Source organism: Asterias amurensis, chromosome 13 (assembly GCF_032118995.1).
Source record: "Asterias amurensis chromosome 13, ASM3211899v1".
NCBI classification, from domain to species: Eukaryota; Metazoa; Echinodermata; class Asteroidea; order Forcipulatida; family Asteriidae; genus Asterias; species Asterias amurensis.
Window position 1 is genome coordinate 18,613,565 of NC_092660.1, and position 24,077 is coordinate 18,637,641.

Here is a 24,077-nt window from a genome sequence, read left to right on the forward strand (position 1 = left end):
GAAAGTTTACCTTTGCCTTGAGCACGGCGCAGAAGTGTTATGTTTGAGAGCAAACGGCTTGATACGGCAGGTTTTTGTTTCTGCAAGATCTTCATTTTCTGGCCAAGCTTTGATGAAATCCGAATTAATGCGGGAACACTATAAAAGCAGTGTTTAAAGTCACCTGGAAGTGGTATTTTTTCAAAATAAAGCTTTTGTCACTAATGTTTTTTGATGAGTGGAATGTGAATAAACAGTTAACTAAGGTTTTAAAAAATCAGTTCTTATGTTATTTACAAATTTAAGAGTAGACCCCGACCCGAGAGGGCGCTGTTCGTGACGTAAATCGAGGCAGACTTTGCCTGTAATGCGTAGAGTAAACACAATTAAAAAGTGCATGTACGGACCAAGTCGTGAGGTTTTTTTTTTTCGGCAATGCCGACCAGGTGTATTGCTGCTGAATGCAGAAAATCACTTTTTGAAATGTACCAACTCACGATTTGGACATACATGTACTTTGCACGTGTGTTTACTATACGCATTGCAGGCAAAGTCTGCCTCGATTGACGTCACAAAAGGGGTAGGCGGAGTCAGCCCCCCAAACAACTTTATATATTTTTTAAACATATAAATCGTGACAAACAATTACTAAAAAAATTGTTTTATTGTTCGTAAGCATATACTCTAATATGTTTGAAAGAAAATAAATTATATTTCCAGGTGACTTTAAAGGCAGTGGTCACTATTGGTATAAAAATTATAATTACTCAAAATAATTGTTAGCAACGGTTACTTCACTTGGTAAAGAGTAATGGGGAGAGGCGGATATAGTATAATACACTGTGAGAAACGGCTCCCTCGAGAAAGAAGTAATTTTCCACGAATTTGATTAAGAATTTGAGGTCTGGAAATCAAGCTTCTGAAAGCACACAACTTCGTGCAACAAGGGTGTTTTTTCTTTGATTATTATCTCGCAACTTCGACGACCAAATTGAGCTCAAACTGTCACAGGTTTTTTATTTTATGCATATGTTGAGACAAAAAGTGAGAAGACTGGTCTTTGTGGAATAATGTCCAGTGTCTTTAAAAGAACGCAGTCGTGTCGGAACTGTTAGTTGTGCCCTCCTTCTGGTTATGTCTACATAGGAACGTTTCCCAAAATTCTCATTATACAACTTGGGGGTAACAATAGGCCTCTGTCAAAGTGAAATGATTTTCAAATCAGAAGCTGCTGAAGGCAAGTTTTTGTTGCCATTATTTTAAAGCCATTGGACACTTTTCGGAAAATAACGGGAAAACCCACTCTTGTTTCCGCACGTTTCGCCGTGTCATGACATGATGTGTTTAAAATAAATCCGTAATTCTCGCTATCGAGAATTGAAATTGTTTTAATGTTTTCTCAAAAAGTAAAGCATTTCATGAACAAAATATTTCAAGAGAAGTCTTTCACCATTACCTTCTGTAAACCCTGTAAGTTATTTGTAAATCTATGAACCTTTAATTTTTTTCTGTTCCGAAAGTGCCAAATAGCTTTAAGTTTAATCATAGGTTTCTGCGCCCGATCAGAGGGGCTAAATTAATAGCAAAAACTTGTTGAGCTGTAAAGTTTTTAGTGTTCCAAAAGTACCACTAGAGGGCGGTATACTAAATGTGAGTCTTTTCGAGTCAACAATCTCAAAAAAGACCCTCAACAAAATAATTACGTGACCGCAACTAATTTCTTTTGTTTGTCGTCTTTCCATCAATGCAAACCTTCAAGTCTATCAACGTAAATGGAGCAAACCAGCAAGCCATGCAATCCAGTGGTATCCACAGACATGATATAAAGCAAAAAAACAACAACCCAATAACCTATAACTAATAGCCCAATGTGGACGTGCGTATCTGAAAATCTGAAAAAGGGCCACCGACCCGTATCACTATCACTATCAATAAGCCCTATCAGCCCAAAGGTGCTGGGGTGTGGCGAAGGGAACCCCCTAATTTAAATAACAATGATATCTGTAGTCACTGTTGTGATGGCCCTGAAACAGGAAGTAGAGCGGTGCGAAACTAAAGTTCGGAATTTCTGAAGTGGAACGATCATGGCGGCCAAAGTACGGAAATCACGTTCGTCATTGAGTTGGTCTGTTCTTTTTTCGTCTTGATTGATAGCAACGGCCAGATTTCGGCATCGATTGACAGCTTGTGTGTGCTAATTCTGTGGAGGAGTTTGTTAGTTTAATCAGAGGTAACTTTTTTGCTTTTCGTCAACTTCATATATTATTTCGGAAACTATATGAAAGGTACGTAGGCCCCATCATTTCAGTGTCGGTTGCTATTTTATGTTCGGTCTTGGGTTGTTTTTATTGGAACAATCCAAATGAATACCCATACGTGACATGTGTGCAGGAAACGGTATCAATTGGCAGTATGTTTCTCTTGATAGTGTTATGATGATCGTGCGGGGCTTTTTAAACTGTAATCATGACGTTAGTGGTCATCAATACAGGACTTGCACCAAATCGAGTTGTCTGGCTCTATTATCTATCAAGGTCAAACCTCTGAAGTTCATTAACAGCGGTTGAAATTATTCTTGGAAAAATGCCTGTTCTGCCAAACGAGTAATTTACTCAAATGAGATATTCCATTCCTTTTGGTAAAAATGAGTGGTAAAAATGAGTGGAAATGTGGTGGTAGCCGATACAAAAGGAGGAACTTGAAGTCCATTTAACACTATAAAAGCCCTCAAAATATTATGATGATGGCCTGAAAAGTGGTGGTGTGATCCAACTTTTTTTCTGATAAAGATGGAAACATTTATAAAGTCTTAAAGATAAAGATGGTTTGCCCCTCTATTTTAATTAATTTACATTTATATTTAAAACTTGAATTTCACTTAAACTTGAATTTCACTGAAAGGGACAGGATCGGAAACTAAAAACCTCAATGTATAATTTTAGTCTAAAGGCCTACTGATTATGAATTTCCCTCAAAAACCGTTTTCTCTTTCTGTGAAAAATTTCCCCACAAAATGTGTAACATATTCGTGAAAAATTGATCCGTCCCAAGTTTGGTGAAACGGTGTGCTAAAATGTGTTTCCAATAAACAACTCAACTTAAAACTCCTTCTCTCAATTTCATTCTTTTGCATCTCTTTTTATTTCTACTTTCACAACTGTTGAATTAAAAAACAGTATTTTAAGCCACCTGGTGTTTTAAACGGTATTTTTTAACATTATTAGATTATGCTCTTTGCAAAAGTATAATTTTTTTTTTAAGTTAACCCGGGTCAACAAACGATTCATTTTGCTTCATGACATCACAATGACAAATATCAAGTTTTGTTTCCCCTAGCCACTGACGTTCCTCAGCTCATCAGGGTTTGTATTTCTGTGTAGAAACCCAATGCTTCAAGTGACTCTGACTGTATGGACTCGGCCTAGAATCCGCTTCACTTTCCTAGACCAGCAAGAGACAAATGCACGATGAACCGCATAATGTCTCTTCACTGCGTGTTTCGAGCAACTGCCGTTCTCCTCTTGTCAGGTCTGTCAACATTCCCAATTGTGGTGTCTGCTTTAGATGGTAAAGATTTATTAAAATACATAGATTGCAAAACAAAAGTTAATGGCCTGACGTTTTGACCCAAGCAGAGTCTTTCTCGAAGGCTAAATGACAACACAACAAAAATCAGGTAATGCAACATAAGCAGGGAATTGGAAATAAATTAATAGAGAGAGAGAGTCGGAAAGCACACAGAAAAAAGTAAGGGGTAAACAATGAAAAGGGAGACGAGAAAGCCTTATCTAGAGGTGAAACGTCAGGCCATTAGGCCAAGTAAAAAAAGAAACAAGTTTAGCGTCCCCGCCCGCATCCTTTTCACAGGCCGCCTCCTTTTTATTTTTTTATGCACATTTTTTATGCACATTTATTTTATTATTTTGTTTTGGTTGTTAAATAGGGTTATTTTAAATGATCTCAGCAAAAACAATCTGAATGTCTTGTCTGAATGCCTCGACTAAATTGTTTCATTTATGTTTTATGTATTTCAGCAGTAGAAAAAACATTGGATATTAATTTGACATTTTAACAAAGAATGGCGGCCATCTTGAAATAAAAAATAAAATGCCCCTCTTCCTCCTTTTTTGAAAAGCCCGGACCTGAAACATGTTTTTTTTTACTTGGCCTTAGCCTAGAACTATTTTTTCTTAAATTTATACCATACAAGGTCATTTTGGGTTGGTTAGCAGTTTGCAATTCAGCTATATCTATTTTCTTATTTACATATGTCTTAAATGATTTGATTTGAACAAAGAACAATTTACTAAAGCGGGGTTTGAACCAACAACCTTTGGATTAACTTGCAGGCATTCTACCAACTGAGCTATCTAGCCTTATGTTGGCAGTCTCCTTTTTATTGATAAAAAAAGGGAGACTGCCGACATAGGGCAGTAGGTCTAGATAGCTCTGTTGGAAGAGCATGTTAGTCCAGAGGTCGTTAGTTCAAATCATGCTCTAGTCAATTTTGTCTCTGTTCAACCCATATAATTTTCCCAGTCAGTTTCCCAAGGTTGTGGTTTATTATTTATTTATTTATTTGGTAATTGCTCCAACGGTTAACGATCAATGTTCTTCGGAGCACTGGTGAGCTTTTGTTATTAAGAATCATTGGTAAAAAGGACACCCTTTGAGGTTATTTTTGCACCCCAAAAACTTTGAATCTGAGAAAAGCGAGAGGCTTTCATAACTCAAAAATCAGTTATTAAATGTCAAAGTTCTTTGTCTGTCTTCCCTCATCAGTGTGATCTGGAATCTCAATTACTTTTTTGTACATTTAATATAATCATATTGGCACTTTTTAGGTGTAAAGAAATTTGGGATCTTTCAACTCCAATTTGAAGGGATTGCATATATATCTACCTTATTTTAAAGCCATTGGACCCTTTCGGTTCAGAAAAAAAAATAAAAGTTCACAGATTTACAAATAACTTACAGGGTTTACAGAAGGCAATGGTGAAAGACTTCTCTTGAAATATTATTCCATGAAATGCTTTACTTTTTGAGAAAACAGCAAAACAATATAAATTCTCGTTAACGAGAATTACGGATTTATTTCAAACACATGTCATGACACGGCGAAACGCGCGGAAACAAGGGTGGGTTTTTCCGTTGTTTTCTCCCGACTCCGATGACCGATTGAGCCTAAATTTTCACAGGTTTGTTATTTGATAAAAGAAGTTGTGGTACACAAAGTGTGGGCCTTGGACAACACTGTTTACCGAAAGGGTCCAATGGCTTTAATTTAATATCATCATTGGAAAGATCTGATCTGTCTTGATAAAAACAGGATTACCAACCAAATTTCCACTTGTTGCATATTGCTTGTTACTGGTATTCAGCTGTTGTTTGCTTATCCTGAAAATCACGTGGAAATTTGGTTGGTAAACCTGTTTTTATCAAGGAAGAAATTTCATGCTAAGCAAATTTTTGTGCTTAGCAGCTCTATGAAATTGGGCCCTGGTAATTAAGCTTGGGTATGGAGGGTGAACATGGACAAAAATACGATGGCCCTTGTGCTCAGTCTTGAGTTTTTTTGTTTGTGAGCTTACTTGACTATTAAAGTTGCCTATATGGTTAAGGAAAAGGTTAAGCTGCGGCTAAAATCAAGTTGCTTTTGATACATTGTCAGTAATGTGTCTTCTTTTAAACAGGTTATGTGGAGCCAGGGAGAAGTGGAGAACCTGTGTTTGTTGAACAGGGTACCGACCTACACCTGAACTGCACCCTGAGCAATGTGACGCAGCCTGGCGACCAAACGGCCGTGGACATAGTGTGGTACCGAGGCTCACAAGCTGTCCCTACAGACTGGTACTCTGCGATCAGTGACAGTGTGTCGCAGCTTTCATTGATGAATGTCACGTTTGATCAGAGCTCCTCCTATTCGTGTGGCTTCCAAGAGGATGATTTTTTAGCGAAGATTTGGGTTGAAGTTTTAATTGGAAGTAAGTGATGAAAAATATTATTTAAAAATATCTATGTAACGTGCCCCTGGTAGCAGTTGATTAAAAGACCCTGGACTCTATTGGTAATTGTCAAAGACCAGTCTTCTCACTTGGTGTAACTCAACATATATGCATAAAATAACAAATCTGTGAAAGTTTGAGCTCAATTGGTCGTCGAAGTTGCGAGATAATAATGAAAGGAAAAAACACCTTGCCACACGAAGTTGTGTGATTTCAGATGCTTGATTTCGAGACCTCAAATTCTAAATCTGAGGTCTCGTAATCAAATTTGCGGAAAATTACTTCTTTTTCGAAAACTACGTCACTTCAGGGGTTTCTCACAATGTTTTATACTATCAACCTCTCCCCATTACTCGTTACCAACTAAGTAAGGTTTTGTGCTAATAATTATTTTGAGTAATTACCAATAGTGTCCACTGCCTTTAACGCAGTCAAGTGTAGAATGAAGTATAGCCATCTGGCCTTGTGATGTAAAGCATGCAAAATGTCCTTTGTTTCACCCTAAATTTAAATCAAAGGAGCTGTAAAACTTAGTCCAAGGCAGAAACTCTCCAAAAACAAACAGAACTTAAAAATTAACAAACTTGTAATTTTGCAGCAAAACCCGAGCCTGTTAAGCTGGAATGCACAATCCGTAGTCCTGACGAGTATCGATGTAACTGGGTAGAAACAACGAACACAAATCTTCGGACAACTCATCATTTTCAGTTCCGAATGTAAGTCATCTCACAATGCTGCTGCAATGTAAGGGTCATGTCACACGAGGCAATTTACAAGCAACCAGTTCCAGGCAATAGGAAAGGCATTCACATTTCAATGTTAACATATTTTTCTTGTTGATGATAAGACAAGGTTCGAAGAATGACTCATGTGCCACCAAAGTGGTCCTGCGGCATGTGCTGCAGTTGGTTACCTCCAAGTTGCCTGTAAAAGTTGCCTCGTGTGACAAGGCCCTTAAACTTTGGAACGCTAGGTGGAAGACAAATCGTCACTGTTACCGGAAACTGTAAACCATTTTACCAAACTCCCACTCAGCCACACTTAGATTTGCCAATTTTTACATTGTATTACATAGTGCTGGCGCGGGGCCCAAAAACGACAACACTGCTTTTTGAGTTTTGATAAAGAGGTATTTTGTGTGACCTAGACAAATTTTAGTTTTCACGAACAGACGCTCGTTTTTTTTACGCATTGGTTTGTACGTGACGCACTTCACACAGACCTCATTTCCACAATTTTCACAAAGGGAAACTCAGGTTTAGCAGGTAATTACTCATTAAGCACTGTGATTAAAATAATAACATATTTGCCAGGGTTTAAATGTCAACGTTTAAATGGCAAACAGTGTCCCAAATAATTATTTAAAAATAACTTCAAATGTGGTTTTCTCATGAAAAATTTGCTGCAGGGGCAAAATTGCCTCTTAGTGAAAACAGTGGCAAAATGATAAATTGCTATTAATTGTAAGAGTGATTGATTACCAATGTAAACCTTCCCTCTAAAACTGTTCTTTTTAGATTCAATGATGATAATTGGAGAGAGTGCCCTTGTCCAACTTGTGAGCCATATGCCTGTTTTATTGGAATCGCTCACAATAGCGGAATTCGACAAGAAGTCCGAGTCACCACGACAAATCCACTCGGTGAAGCCGTAACAACTCTGTCCTTCGACCCTTACAACGATGGTAGGTTATAAACCAACAAATCAGAATCTACCAATCTGTAGAGCTCTGACTATCCTTTATAAACAGCGCCAATACTAGCACTTTTCACACGCGGGAAGAAACCAGGTGTTACTGGGTCTTTAGAACACAAAGTTGTCAAATCCACATGGTGTGAATCTGCTCTGCATAAACAAAGGTCTATGGTTTTAATGAGGGAATAAAAGAGAGGCAACAAGGGTCTTGTTAGGGTCCTGGTTGTTTGATAAAGGACTGAGCCAAAGGCATTCATCTGGTTGGGATACGAACCCACAACCTTTGCCATTATAGAGCACAGGTTTTACCGCTAGACCACTGAGATAGCCAGTAGCTAAAGGCAGTTCGAATCCTATAGTTTAGCACCGGGTTCCACAGCAATTTTATAGACTTTATATTTGCTTTTTGTACAAAGAACATTGTTTGGTTTTAGCGGTACGCTCATACTTTCCTGATGTCTGTGAAAAAATCACCACCGAGATTTGCCTAGTAGCTAGAGGCAGTTATTGTGACTGTTTTTTATATTTCATGAAAAATTGTATCTTTATCGATTGCCGCAGTCGTGGTTAATCCACCAAGAGACGTGATGGTGACTGCCCTGCTAACGGAGACATCCCTCAAGATAACCTGGTTCTTGCCTGATGAGTGGCACAGGATTACGAACTTGTTAGAATACAGGCTGCAATACAAGAAGGCTGGATGCCAGACCAACCTCACATTTGGCTGTATGGAACAGGTAAAACAAATTTTGGACGGGGTGCCAAGTGCTCAGTCTAGCAAACCCAATTTCCTAAAGGCTTGTGGCCTAAAGCAAGATACTTTCGGATGAGAAATTTTTCATGCATAAGTCAGTTATCAGATTTATGAGGGTAAAGGCCAAGTCATACTGCAGCAGTAACAAAAACAATAATGATCACGACGCAAAGAGAACACATTCTATTGGTTGAATTGCTCCACATAGAATATGCACACGCTCATTCAACCAATAAAATGTGTTCTCTTTGAGTCGTGATCAGTATCGTTTTTGTTATTGCTGCATTGTGACTCGGCCTTTATTGTCCCTTGATGAGGATGCTGCAGCTAGAGACGCCATTGGTACCTGCTGTCACCTAACTTAACAAGGAAGGGTTCAACTTTATTGTGAAAATATCCGTAGTTTTCGCTGTTTGATCAGCAAGTAGACACTGTATTGAGCTGAATCTTTCACTTGTGACTTTAAATGTATTTATTGTCCCCCATTGTGTCTCCATTGCCGAATGATAATTTTCTGTATACGGAGCCAGAATCTGGAACAAACTTCCACAATACATCAGAGATACCACCTCACTGCATACATTCAAGACACTCCTGAAAGCTCACCTGTTTCAGGAGGTGTATCATCAATAACGTTTCTCCTGTTTGTGCCCATACATCAGTGCTTTCGAGCAAACTTTTGATTTAGGCGCTTTATCAATTTCTTTTGATTGATTGATTGAAAGTCCCCTTTTTTATTAAAGGGAAGGTACACGTTTGGTTATTACTCAAAACAAATTTTAACTTAAAAGTTGACTTGGTAACGAGCATCGGAGAGCTGTTGATATTATAAAACATTGTGGGAAACGACTCGCTCTGAAATATTGTATTGTTTCTCACTAAAATAATGATAAATTTGTCCAAACTATGGTGTTTTTTCTTTCATCATTTTCTCGCAACTTCGATCACCAATTGAGCCCAAATTTGCACAGGCTTGTTATTTTATGCTTATGGTGAGATACACCAAGTGAGAACACTGGTCTTTGACAATTACCAAACGTGTCCTTCCCTTTAACGAGAAATTTATTTCACCAGGTTGTGGATGTAGGAAGAACCATCATCTTAGAGTACATACTGCAGGGCCTTGAGCCTTACACTGAGTATGCCATTCAGCTAGGTGCCAGGTACGGACTGGATGAGAAGAACTGGAGCGAGTGGACACCAGAGGAAACAGTCTACACACGACAGACATGTGAGTATGATTGTCCAAACCAGAGACTCTCATTGATCAAAAGTGAGCTAGATTAATTAACCACAGGGTGTACCCTGCCTGCATGGCTTGAATAAAGTTAACGGTATGGCTTCTGACTGGCACCCCCAAACAAAGATATTGCCATCGTAGGGGTAGATAGCTCAGTTGGTAGAGCGCCGGGCCAGTTAATTCGGAGGTCGCTGGTTCAAATCCTGCACAAGTCAATTTGTCTTTGTTTAACCCAAAATCAAAAGTGAACTTGATAACTGTACTAGCCAAGAACCCCATGAAGAGAAGACAAGGAAGGAAGTTCAAGTTTTTAGATGTGATGAGAGGAAAACCCCAGATAGTTATTCTAGGGAAAACCCACGCAGGTAGGGACTGAAAACCCAACCAACTAAGTGCCCCCGGTGGAATATGAACAGGGGTTTCAGAGGCAGAAGGTGAGGAAAGATATCAAGACACCATCCTTCTTCGGTCCGGTGTATTGTAAATTCTCGTTAAAGAACCCAGTACATTTATCAGAAAAAGAAAAGGTTTGCCCTGGTGTTCCTGGGTTGATTGACAGCATATTGCGCCACATTAATACAAGACCTGGAACTTAGTAATTTTTAGGGCATTTTTGAGACCAGTCTTCTCACTTGGTGTATCTCAACGTATGCACAAAGTAACAAACCTGTGAAAATTTGAACTCAATTGGTCGTTGAAGTTGCGAGATAATAATGGAAGAGAAATTGTGTGCTTTCAGATGCTTTATTTCAGGACCTCAAAATCTAATTCTGAGGTCTCAAAATCAAGTTCAAATATTTCAGTGGAAAAATCTTTCTCTCTCTAAAACTACTTTACTTCAGAGGGAGCCGTTTTCTCACAATGTTTTATACTACCAACAGCTCTCCATTGCTTGTTACAGAGTCAGTTTTTATGCTTACAATTATTATGAGTAATTACGGACAGTGTTCATTGCCTTTAATCAAAATCTCGTAATAATGACGGGAGTCGACTGTACATATCTAGTAATGCTTGTATTTTTTTTAAACTTCATTTAGCACCCTCCGGGATTGTTGGAAACCTTACTGCTCATGAAGAGAACACTCCAGGTCATCCTTTCTTTAGAGATGTGAATCTTGTATGGAAGGTAAAAATAATAATAACTAATAATAATTATGGCTTCTTATATTGTGCACATGTCCAGCACTCAGTGACACTTCTGGCGCTGTAATATTTAGTATTTCCTGCAAGATGTGGAACTACGCATTTGAATTTTGAGACCTAATCCTCAGATAGCACCATGGAGTGGTTTACAATGTGTTGTGGCGCAATTTGCTGCCGATCGGACCAGGAACACCGGGGCGTACCCCTTCTCTTTTCAATAAGTGCACTGGGTTCTTTTACATGCGTTACACAATACATGGGACCAATGGCTTGATGTCCCATCTGAAGGACGAAGCAATGGTTAAATGTCTGGCTTAAGGGCACAAGTGTCACAGCTGGTGACCGTTTTTTATTTAAATTTTGCCATCAAAGAGTTATATGTCCAAATACTAAAACAACAAAAATAAATAAACATGGAGAAATATTAAGTATTGGATGTGGGAGGAAAACCCATTCAATCAGGTAGGGACTGAAAACTCATTCCCCATGGAAGGTTCCAGTCTGAGGTAGGATTCAAACCAGGACCCACAGAGGTGAAAGGCGTGGAAAGAAACCACTGAGCCAACCTGGCCCCCACAGAATTGTCAAATTTTAGTTCGGTGGAAGGCATGTGATCATGCAAAATGAGTTGTTTATTTACCCAGGTCGTTTTCCTATTTTTTTTTCCTATTTGAAAAGAGCATATTCTATGCTTTAATAATGCTTTTAGAACCCCCATGTTGATACTATCTTGGTTCAAAAGTTATGAAAGTAGAAACACCAAGAGATGTGAGAGAACGAAACTGCGAAAAATAGGGTTTAAAGTCGAGTTGAAACTTCATCCAGCACATTTACTTTCACCGCTGTTGGCTTGTCTTGGCTGGTTTTTCTCCACTGTTATTTCCGACAAATAACTCATTTAGCTTGACCACATTACAAACCACTAAGCCAGCCCGACCTCCTTCAGAGTAAATTTATTTTGTTCCCTCTGTTGAACACAGGAATTGGAAGTCCAGAACCAAAATGGTATCATACTTGAATACAAGATAGAGGCTGTGAAGACAGAGGCTTCGGAGAACCAAGAGGTGCTGTTCTGGAGCTCCACAAGAACATGGTTTACCATTTCAAGTAAGTCATTTAAAGGCACTGGACACTTTTGGTAATTACTCAAAATAATTGTTAGCATAAAAACTTACTTTGTAACGAGCAATGGAGAGTTGTTGATAGTAAAAAACATTGTGAGAAACGGCTCCCTCTGAAGTAACATAGTTTTAGAGAAAGAAGTAATTTTCCAGATTTCAAGACCTCAGAATTATATTTTGCGGTCCCGAAATCAAGCACCTGAAAGCACACAACTTCGTGTGACAAGGGTGTTTTTTCTTCTATTATTATCTCGCAACTTCGATGACCAATTGAGTACAAATTTTCACAGGTTTGTTACTTTGTGTATATGTTGAGATACACCAAGTGAGAAGACTGGTCTTCGACAATTACCAATAGTGTCCAGTGGCTTTAAAAAGGGTCACGCTGCCTTTGGATTTGGATTTAATTCTCAATGCTCTTATTAGAGCCAACAAGAAGAGAGAAGACAGTGAAGAAATTTCAGTTTTAGATGTGGGGGAAAACCCCAGAGAAATTTTGCAAGGAAAATCATACAGGTAGTAGGGACTCTGAAAACCTGCAGTGCTCCCGATGGGATATGAACTGGGGGGCGAGGCGCTACACCACTACACCACTACAAAGAGCTCGCTGCGGTCGGAATGTGTGCAGCCTTTTACAGGCGCTGCGGTTCACCTCCATAGTTCTTCCACTGGAGGTGGGTGCAGTGCTAAGCAGATTAATTTGAGCTTAGGGGATTAAGACTGGAGTTGAAACTCCTTCTGTTCCTTGCACTATGGTTAGAAGTATAGCAGGTTACGATAGTATGAAGCATTGTACAATGAGTGAAAACAAAATGGACGAAGCTCTTGTAGACTATTTATGATCGTAAAGTTCGAGTAGGGGAATAATGGTGAACAAGTACCTTCCCTTGAATGTAAATACAAACTACTTATAGAAATTTTACAAATTTTCAGGCACTTTTTGTAAAATGGTTGTTGTTTTGCCTGGGCAGATAGAACTTTAAAAAAACTGTAAACAAATTCATCACATTTTTTTCCTTACAGGGTTGTCAAAGTATTTTCCTTATCAGATCAAAGTTGCAGCGGTTAACCAAGCTGGCCCCGGACCGTGGGCTTCAGTACAAATTTGGGATGAAACAGCAAGTGAGTAATAGGCACAGCAATCTTTAACTTCATGCACTGTTTTGTAAAAAAGTTGACATGGCATTTAGAATAACCGGTTTCTTTTATTTTTGGAAAAGGTAGCTGATTTTAACATAAAGACAGATCTTGCAAATGGCAGTCTTCTCCCAAATCCAAGCCCTGGGCCCAATTTTATAAACCTGTTAGGTAGAAAATACTGCTTGACAAATATCTTTGCTAAGCAAAAATTGAGTGAGGCACCAGTCACAACAATGCAAACTTAATGTCATTTTGATTGGTAACCTAGTTCTGCTAAGCAACACTATTCTGTGCTTAGCAAGTGAAATTAATGAAGTTATGAACTCCACTCATATCAGTTTTACTCTCCATTTTTTTCTTTTAGCACCAGCCGCTCCGAATTGGGTCCAAGCTACTGCCCTGACGACAACTTCCATCAACGTGACTTGGGGGGCACCTAGTGAACCAAACGGTATCATACAGAGCTACATTGTCCAGTGGAGAAAGAGCGACGAGAAATGGTAAGAAAAGTGAAAATATTCAGGCCTGATCACAAAGCATGGGCTTTGTCTATTGTATAGACCAATCTGTATGCCTAGAGGAACCTTGTCCGGGACAACCAGTGGGTATTCAAGTCCTGTCCTGGACAACAGCCATTAATTCACCTTGTTTGAAACTGGGTGTTAGAGAAAATTTAAAGGAACGTTACAGAATTGGTAAGAAACAAAAATCGTGAAGATCACAGATTTACATAAAACTTACACGGTCTAATGATGATGATAGTTGACAACATCCCTTGAAATATATCTGTCTGAAATGATATATTTGATGAGAAATAAATAATCTAACTTCGCGTTTGGAGTTTATCGCTCAGTAAGCGTTTTATAAATTTTTATTTTGGCATCAGTGCAATGCAACATTTGTAATCGGTTTTTCACTATTCACTCGTGACTCAGATGCTGGCCGATCGATCTCAAACCTTTACAGGTTTGTCAGTTTATGTATATGGTGGTTTACATATAGTGCTTATACACTGCCAGCAACTGTTTTGTTAGCAAAAACCAATTCTGTAATGTTCCTTTAACCCTAACCCGAACTCTGAAGGGGTTTAAAATAAAATGTGTCTGAACACACTTTCAGTGAAGTTTTGCTTTCCCGTAATCGGAGCAAGTCAGCCAAGTATTAAACGTTTGCATCTAGTGCCTGGCTCGTCATAATCATTACACTTGCAAAATCTATCGAGGCAGGCACTGTTTCCACCAGTCTTTGTAATTCTCACTTTAAAGGAACACGTTGCTGGATCGGACAAGTTGGTCTATAAAAAGCGTTTGAAACCGGTTTTTTTATGAAATGCATATGGTTGGAAAGATGTTTTAAAAGGAATACAATGATCCACACAAATTTGTCTCAAAATTGTGTGGTGTTTCTTTTGCTTTGCGAACTAACATGGTTGGCCAGTTATGGGAGTAAAAAATTTGACTCCCATAAATGGCCGACCGTGTTAGTTTACGAGGTTAAAGAAAAAAAATGCAATTTCAAGGCATATTTGTATGGATCATTATATTCTACTTTGAAAACATCTTTCCAACCATATGCATTTTAAAACAAACGGTTATAAACGCTTTTCAAAGACCAACTCGACCGGTCCAAGGCAACATGTTCCTTTAAGGTCGAGGAAAATTAAACCAAAATGTTCATTGTCTTTGCCCTTTGTTGCATCTTTCCCATTTCAGGCGATCGTACATGACTCTTAATGCAGCACGCCATTACCACGTACTTGATCATCTAGATACCTACGTTCTCTACGAAGTGACCGTCCGAGCAAGGAATTCTCTGGGGGTTGGTGAAGTAGCCCTTGTAGAGGGTGGGAGCCGGACATTGCAAGGAGGTAAATCACTCTTGGGTTTTCCGGCGGCTAATTCACATCATTTCATACATTTTGGGGTTGAACAAAGAAAAATCTACTAGAATGGGATTTGAACCTTAGGAAGCCACAGCGGAAATTTCAAGTAATCCATCCCGAGGAAAACTGACTGAGTAAATTTGAAATAGCTATGGGTTAAACAACGGTAAATTGACTAGAGTGGAGTTTGAACCTGCAACCGCTGGATTAAAGAAAAAATTAGAATTAAAATGATTTATTCAGCCAACGTCAAAAAGTTAAAAACCAAAAACATCGGAAATTGTAGTGCACCTCGACCTCTCTAGATTTTAAAATCACAAAATTACATTTAAAAACACTAACGAAGAAGATTAAAATATATTCACATAATATATAGGCTACAACATTAGCAGAAGACAAACTAGTTCCCATTGAAAAGCACGAACAGCATGAGGATAAAAACTATCGCTAAACCGCTTTCCTTTGAAATGCTTAAGACGACGATTAGAAGGGAGAAATTGGAAATAATCAGCTGCTGGGTGGAACTCGTCCTGCATTATAGACCTAGTGCGTTTACACATTCTGTCACTATAGATTGATTCAAGTGATGGCAGGCTAGCACCGATAATCCTCTCTGCTGACTGACAACAGAGTTCAACTTACGAAGATCACTAGCAGAAACACAACCAAACCAAACAAAAGATGGAAGAGTCAATAGATGCTTTCAACAATAAAGAAACTATAACAGTCGAGAACCTCCTTTTTTTAACCCCATTTTCCATTATACCCTCATGCTGTTTATGAGATGGAAATGTTGACTTGCCTCTCGCCTATGGAAGTTTATTGCTAATTCTCTAATGTCTAAAGTGAATCCCTCACTTTGAGGGGCTCACCAGGGCCCAATTTCATAGAGCTGCTAAGCAAAAAAATTTGCTTAGCATGAAATTTCTTCCTTTATAAAAACAGGATTACCAACCAAATTTTCACGCGTTTTTCAGGTTAAGCGAACACCATCTGAATACCAGTAACAAGAAATATGCAACAAATTGAAATTTGGTTTGTAATCCTGTTTTTATCAAGAAAGAAATTTTATGCTAAGCAAATTTTGGTGCTTAGCAGCTCTATGAAATTGGGCCCTGACCTTCTGATGTTAGGCAATGTATCATATCTCAAAAATATCGATAATAGCCTGCTCATGTCGCTCCTCGTCTTCTTTTACCTAACAGTTCCAGGCGCTGCCCCCTCCGGTCTCACAGTGAAACCTATTAATGACCAGCCAGACAGCTTGACCCTGACGTGGGAGCCTTTACCCCTCAACAGTATCAACGGTGACTTGCAGGGCTACCTGATTGGCTACTGCCAGAGTGAGAGCAGTTGCACAGGTAAGGGTTGAACCCCCCCAAAAAACCAGATAAAGGGAAATGTTATGTTTGTTGAAGGCACTTGACCAATTGGTAATTGTCAAAGACCAGTATTCTCGCTTAGTATATCTCAACTAAACATGGACTCAGTTGGTCATTGAAGTTGCATGAGAATCATCAAAGAAAAAACACCCTTGTTGCACAAATTTGTGTGCTTTCAGATGCCAATAAAAGGCTTCAGGCCTGAAGTCTGGTAATATTTGAGTGAAAATATACCTCTTTCGCAAAAACTACGTTACTTCAGAGGGAGCCGATTTTCACAATGTTTTACAACAGCTCTTCATATTGCTCCTTGTAATTGTTGTGCTAACAATTATTTTGAGTTATTACCAATAGTGTGCAGTGCCTTTAAAGTTAATGGCAATAATAACTGAATTTAGAAGTACAGCAGCTTTCGATAGTATAAAGCATTTTGAGAACCATTTCACTTTGAAGTAAAAATATATCAGTTTTTCTTATCCCCCACAATTTGAATCTGATGAGCATTACTGACAATATCTCTCAGATTGTGGGTTCGAGTCCCAGTTGTGGCACCTGTGACCTTAAGCAAGACACCTGAAGGATTATTACAGAATTGTTTTTGCTAGCCAAAAAGTTGATGGCAGTGTAAGCACTTTATGTTATCCACCATGTACATAAACTGACAAACCTGCAGAAGTTTGAGATCGATCCGCCATCTGGGTCACGAGAGAATAGTGAAAAACCAATTACAAATTTTGCATTGCATCGATGCCAAAACAAAAATGAATAAAACGCTCACTGAGCGATAAACTCCAAATGCGAATTAGATTTTTTATTTCTCATCAAATATGAAATTTCAGACAGAAATATTTCAAGGGATGTTTTCTACTATCATCATCGTTAGACCATGTAAGTTTTAGGTAAATCTGTGATCTTCACAATTTTTGTTTCTTACCAATTCTGAAATGTTCCTTTAACCATTATTGCTGCGTCCTTAAGATGGGGCACAAAAAATCCTGACAAGTGAAACTTTTCTCCTTTTTTCCAGGCGATTTTTTGCAACATAAGAATCTATCCAGCCCAGATGTTACTAGTAAAACCCTTGATGGTCTGGAACCCTCTACCCAGTACTCAGTATGGCTAGCAGCTTACACATCAATTGGGCTGGGACCTGAATCGGACCACGTACTAGCAACAACCAGAAATGAAGGTAAGTTCTACAACTGGTTACCCTTTTGTCCTTTTTGCATAAATTGCATTCTGCTCTACCAGCCAGGCTCATGATACTCATGTCTACATCCTTACAGAGTGTGAAGGGGCTATTAACCCGAGTGTGTTGTGGCTGAGCGGATAAGAGCACCGAACTCAAGCTTTGGTGTTTCTGTTCAGCAGAGTGTGGGTTCGAAATCCCGGTCGTGACACTTGTTTCCCTGAGCAAGACACTTTACCATAATTGCTTCTCTCCACCCAGAGGTAAATGGGTACCTGTGAGGGCAGAGATGGTTCTTGTGGTTGGTTTAGCTTAGTGCGCGCTACATATTTGGCGACACAGGCCTGTATACTCCCCAGGGAGCTGAGATGGTTTAGGGAATAAATGGCCCATTGATGAGGGTGACAATGTTGGAAGCGATTTGAGACATGGTGTACTAAAAAAAGAGCACTATATAAAAACCAAATATTATTATTTTTTTTTACAGGGTATAGCAACGTATAGCAAAGATTTGAACTTGTTTTCTTTTTTTCCTACAGCATCGGTGGTCGTCGTTGCGGCTGTGTTAGGTCCTCTGCTTATAGCGGTAATTATCGTGATAGTAATAGTCTGTGTCGTCAGACAAGTGATCAACAGCCGCTCCATCCCGGACCCAAAAATTGCCAGAGATGTGGATGTCATGAAGATGAACAGCGTAAGTGAATAAAGCCACTCAAGCTTCCACTATCTTTGTCTATTTTCTTAAACACACACGTGGACTGGTTATTCGAAACTAAAAGCTTTTCTTTAATTTTTGATTCGCTTGATTTAAAGACACTGGACACGATTGGTAATTGTCACAGACCATTCTTCTCACTTGGTGTATCTTAACAAACCTGAGCTCAATTGGTCGTCAAACTTGCGAGATAATAATGAAAGAAAAAACACTCTTGTCACACAAAGTTGAGTGCTTTCAGATGCTTGATTTCAAGACCTTAAATTCTAAACCTGAGGTCTCAGAATCAAATTCATAGAAAAATTTTTTTTTCTCGAAAGTACATCACTTCAGATGGAGCCGTTTCTCACAATGTTTTATTCCATCAACCTCTCCCCATTACTCGTTACCAAGTAAGGTTTTATGATAATAATTATTTTGAGTAATTACTGATAGTGTCCACTACCTTTAATAAGGAGTTTTTGTTGAATTTGGCTCTAAAAACCTATATAGAGTGTAATGAAATAACATTTTGGTATATCTCTTTGTTGTTTCTAAGACTGTGTATCTTTATCTTTCCAAAACACAGGGTATGTACCACTGTCAAATGGAAGAGGAAATCTTTGACAACATGCCCGTTGACGATTCACAGACTGGTCATTCACATCCCTTGGAGTCCGTCGTCATCAAAGACTCAAAGAAACAGACTTTCGAGTTCAGTCGTTCTGAGAGCAACGACAGTGGGTTTCCGCCATCCCCGGCAAGAAGTAGTGGAAACTTGGACTATTTGCGGGACAAGCTGAGTATCGGCGACAATAATGACAGCGTCTTTGAAGAAGAGAATGGACAAATCCAAAAAGACATGCACAAGAGAAACGGTGGCTTAACCTCTCGAACGTCTCATAGTGACTCTGTTGGACCTTACACTATGGTAGGCGAGTTACCATCCTTTAAGATACCTGCATCTTCTGGTCTTGGCCCACCCTCTATGGAAGGCCAATATGTTGCGGAGACCACATTGAAGGGGAGCACTACCTGTCGAACCGGAATTCCTTCCAGTCCATCTGTTGATGTATCGCCTTACACCCAGATGTCCACAGTGTTTACATCTTGTCCAGCATCTCGTTCAATTTCTGAGACACCCGCACAACAGGAAAACCAGAACAGAAACAAACTTTCAATAGTGGGCTTAAACAATAATCAAACTACCCAGATTAAAGAAGTCTCACCTTACACCCTGATGTCTGCTATGAGTTCTGTGCCTCACAGACAACCCAAGCGCTGCCAAGAGCCCTCAGTTGGTGCTTCCAAGTGTAAGAAGCAGACACACCACCTTGGCTCGTCTCCAACACTTTCAGTTCACTCACAAATGCTGGCGATGGAAGCCATTAAGAAAGATGCAGGTTGCCATATTCAAAAATCTCCACCAGAATCGCCTTCAACTGTTTCACCCTACTCGAAGGTAGAAGACTTAAATCCTCCAAGCTTTTCAACCAATTCATCCAATAATTTGACGAACAGCTCAACACAGCCTGTTTCGCACTACATACAGATGCCAGAAGTGAATTTCCTGACGCCAAGAAAACCACAAACCAGTGAAAGTCAACAGGCTTCTCCCATGACTACAACAGATGTTCAAACTCACAAACCTCTACTTGTCGTGCCGCAACCAGTCTCGCCCTACATCCAGATACCTCCAGTGAATCCCATGCAAACTAAGGTTCCTCCTTCATGTGCTGTCGAAAGCTTCACAGGTAAAAAGCCTTCTGATTTGACAATACCTGCTGCAACCGAAACACTGATATCAGATACTGCAGGCTCGCAACCACTTGACCCTCTGACTAAGCAACAAAATGGAATGTCCCCAAATGACTCTCCATCTGTCTTTCAACAAACTCTTTCACCTTACATTCAGGCGCCGGGAGTAAACGTCCTCCAACAAACTCGAGCCAAGACTGATCAACCAAAACAGCATGCTCCTGACCTGCCCAGCATTAATGAGGATTGTCCCTCATCTCTTCATACCCTGCAACAATCCTCATTACCATACATCCAGAAGCCAAGAATTGAGCAGACACAACATCAATCTGGTTATCAAGGAAAGCTTCCTCCTGCCACTAACTCAGCCATCACTCCTTTAGACTTATCACCTCCTGCGACACCTTACATCCTGATTCCAGATATAAATTCCCTTCAACTAACTACACATCAGAGTCAGGCAGCCAATCAGGATGCTTATAGTAACACTGACGGTCAAACAGCCCAGCAACAAATTGTTTCGAGCCAATCCAATCTGCAGACCCCTCGAACAAGTCAACCAGATATCATTCAGCAACAGAATTCATCTGGGGCAACCTCCAGGGACACTCCTGTTTCGCCACTGTCTGCATTACCTTATGATCACATGCCACAAACAAAACCAATTGAACTAAATGGATGTCATGTCAAAAAACCAGAAGCCCTACTGCCAGCCATTTCATGTGATAGCCAAACTGACAACTCTTCTCTTATCTTGCCACAAGCTGTATCCCCCTACATCGAGATTCCAGAAACACATACCACGCAACTGGCTCAACAGCAGGTAGAACAGCTTCTAAAGGAAAGCTATAGTGAAGGCTCAACTCAACTGCCTCTTCCACTACTTTCACAAACTGTTTCAGAACAAGGAGGTTCACACTTCGATCAGGAACCACAGATAGCGAGCATGCAACTCAGTCAACAACAGGCAACTCAACCTGAAGATTTCCAACCTGTTTCACCTGAGCTGGCGTCACACATCGTTCCAAACCCACAACAACCTGGATCCTCTAACTTTCAGTTTCCTGAAACAAAAACACCACAACTGACAAGTCAAGTTAAGGAGCTTGCCCCTGGCATTGAGAACAATGCTCAAAGCTCTCAATCAGTTTCACCTGAACCTGGATCCCCCTATGTTCAGGTTCCAGAACCACAAACCCAACCGCTAGTTCCACAGCAGGCAAGTCATTCTGAAGAACTCAATTCCAATAGTGGCTCAAGTAAGAACCAAACTCAACACCCTCAATCAGTTTCGCCTAAACCTGGATCCCCCTATGTTCAGGTTCCAGAACCAGGGACCTTGAAGCTAGGTCCACAGCAGGCAAGTCATTCTGAAGAACTCAATTCCAATAGTGGCTCAAGTGAGAACCAAACTCAACACCCTCAATCAGTTTCACCTGAACCTGTGTCTCCCTATGTTCAGGTTCCAGAACCAGGGACCCAACCGCTAGGTCCACAGCAGGCAAGTCATTCTGAAGAACTCAATTCAAGCAGTGCTTCTAGGGAGAATCAAACTCAAAGCCCTCAATCAGTTTCACCTGAATCTGGATCACTCTATGTTCAGAATTCAGAACCAGATACCTTGAAGCTTGGTCCACAGCAGGCAAGTCATTCTGAAGAACTCAATTCCAGTAGTGGCTCAAGTCAGAACCAAACTCAACACCCTCAATCTGCTTCACCTGCACCTGGATCCCCCTATGTTCAGGTTCCAGAACCAGAGACCTTGAAGCGAGGTCCACAGCAGGCAAGTCTTTCTGAAGGACTCAATTCCAGCAGTGGTTCTAGTGAGCACCAAACTCAATACCCTCAATCAGTTTCACCTGAACCTGTGTCTCCCTATGTTCAGGTTCCAGAACCAGAGACCTTGAAGCTTGGTCCACAGCAGGCAAGTCATTCTGAAGAACTCAATTCCAGTAGTGGCTCAAGTGACAACCAAACTCAACACCCTCAATCTGCTTCACCTGCACCTGGATCCTCCTATGTTCAGGTTCCAGAACCAGAGACCTTGAAGCGAGGTCCACAGCAGGCAAGTCATTCTGAAGAACTCAATTCCAATAGTGGCTCAAGTAAGAACCAAACTCAACACCCTCAATCAGTTTCGCCTAAACCTGGATCCCCCTATGTTCAGGTTCAAGAACCAGGGACCTTGAAGCTAGGTCCACAGGCAAGTCATTCTGAAGAACTCAATTCCAGTAGTGGCTCAAGTGAGAACCAAACTCAACACCCTCAATCAGTTTCGCCTAAACCTGTGTCGCCCTATGTTCAGGGTCCAGAACCAGGGACCTTACAGCTTGGTCCACAGCAGGCAAGTCATTCTAAAGAGCTCAATTCCAGTAGTGGCTCAAGTGACAACCAAACTCAACACCCTCAATCTGCTTCACCTGCACCTGGATCCCCCTATGTTCAGGTTCCAGAACCAGAGACCTTGAAGCAAGGTCCACAGCAGGCAAGTCTTTCTGAAGGACTCAATTCCAGCAGTGGTTCTAGTGAGAACCAAACTCAATACCCTCAATCAGTTTCACCTGAACCTGCGTCTCCCTATGTTCAGGTTCCAGAACCAGAGACCTTGAAGCTAGGTCCACAGCAGGCAAGTCATTCTGAAGAACTTAATTCCAGCAGTGGCTCACATGAGAACCAAACTCAAAACCCTAAATCAGTTTCACCTAAACCTGTGTCTCCCTATGTTCAGGTTCCAGAACCACAGACCCAACCGCTAGTTCCACAGGAGGCAAGTCTTTCTGAAGAACTCAATTCCAGTAGTGGCTCAAGTGAGAACCAAACTCAACACCCTCATTTAGTTTTACCTGAACCTGGATGGCCCTATGTTCAGAATCCAGAACCAGATACCTTGAAGCTAAGTCCACAGCAGGCACGTCATTCTAAAGAACTCAATTCCAGTAGTGGCTCAAGTGAGAACCAAACTCAACACCCTTAATCTGCTTCACCTGAACCTGGATCCCCCTATGTTCAGGTTCCAGAACCAGAGACCTTGAAGCTAAGTCCACAGCAGGCACGTCATTCTAAAGAACTCAATTCCAGTAGTGGCTCAAGTGAGAACCAAACTCAATCTGCTTCACCTGAACCTGGATCCCCCTATGTTCTGATTCCTGAACCAGAGACATAATAGCAAGGTCCAAAGCAAACAAACCAGTTTAAAGAACTCGGTTCCAGCAATGACTTGAGTGAGAATAAAGCTTGAAACCCTCCATCATCCTACAATGTCGTCAGCAGAATTCTAAGAGTCATGGCCAACTGCTCTCAAGGCGGCAGGGGCAGCAACTCAGAAACTTCTATCACCCTAAAGCTTTCATCCTGGTAGATAGAACAACAAGCAGGCCTAAATCACAAGCGGACCCTCCAGTAAGTCAATCAATTACACTTGTTGGGTGATATGAGTTGTTCCAGGTTACGAGTGGGGTAAGATTAGTAGGTTAAACGAAAAGGTTTTGAAAATGATGACCAAGATATTCTTCTTTTAATATGGTGTACCAAACAAAACTCAATATTATTTTCTGTTAACTGTCGACAAAAGACTAAAGCCTGGTTCTTATTTCCTTGTTAAGCGAATTTGATATGATTTTTGACATTTAAAATGTGCAGCGAATGAATCAGAAGAGTTGAGCTATGCTGAACTCTTGCAAACCATTTGCTGTGGCGTCAAAATTTGTATCCTATTAGCATTTGTAGGAAGTATGAACTGGGCTTTACTATCACTTATCAATGCAGAATTTTAAGCCTTTTTTTCAAAATGAATCTAGTTTTAATATTGTTATGATTCATAATTTTTATGGTATTTTGGAGTGCTTTTTAATTTTTTTTATTGATCTACTATAAAATGTACAAAGGCAACATGGATTTATAGAAGAGGGAAATAGTGCAAATAGTATCCCAAGATTTGCAAGATGCAATTGAATGCTTACCTTTAACCTTTAAGCTCTGCAAAGAAAATAGCACCCACCAAATAAGAGGTCATCTTCCATATTTTATCTGCAACAGATTTTAGTTTGAGCCACTAGCAAGTTTCAGCAAAGGTGTACCAGAAGATGTCATTTTTAA

At 40.1% G+C, this 24,077-nt stretch overlaps 1 protein-coding gene across 1 annotated transcript; it reads left to right on the forward strand.

The window, feature by feature from the left end:
- Positions 1–3,329: 3,329 nt before the first annotated feature.
- On the forward strand, positions 3,330–23,138 carry LOC139946376 (uncharacterized). The gene is given in 16 exon segments (XM_071944018.1): positions 3,330–3,432; positions 3,435–3,546; positions 5,673–5,963; positions 6,583–6,700; positions 7,502–7,668; positions 8,241–8,416; positions 9,508–9,664; positions 10,711–10,799; positions 11,797–11,923; positions 12,961–13,059; positions 13,442–13,577; positions 14,790–14,944; positions 16,165–16,320; positions 17,369–17,530; positions 18,070–18,224; positions 18,814–23,138. Coding segments are annotated over 16 exon segments (6,309 nt in total). The 5' UTR covers positions 3,330–3,366; the 3' UTR covers positions 22,957–23,138.
- Positions 23,139–24,077: the final 939 nt, after the last annotated feature.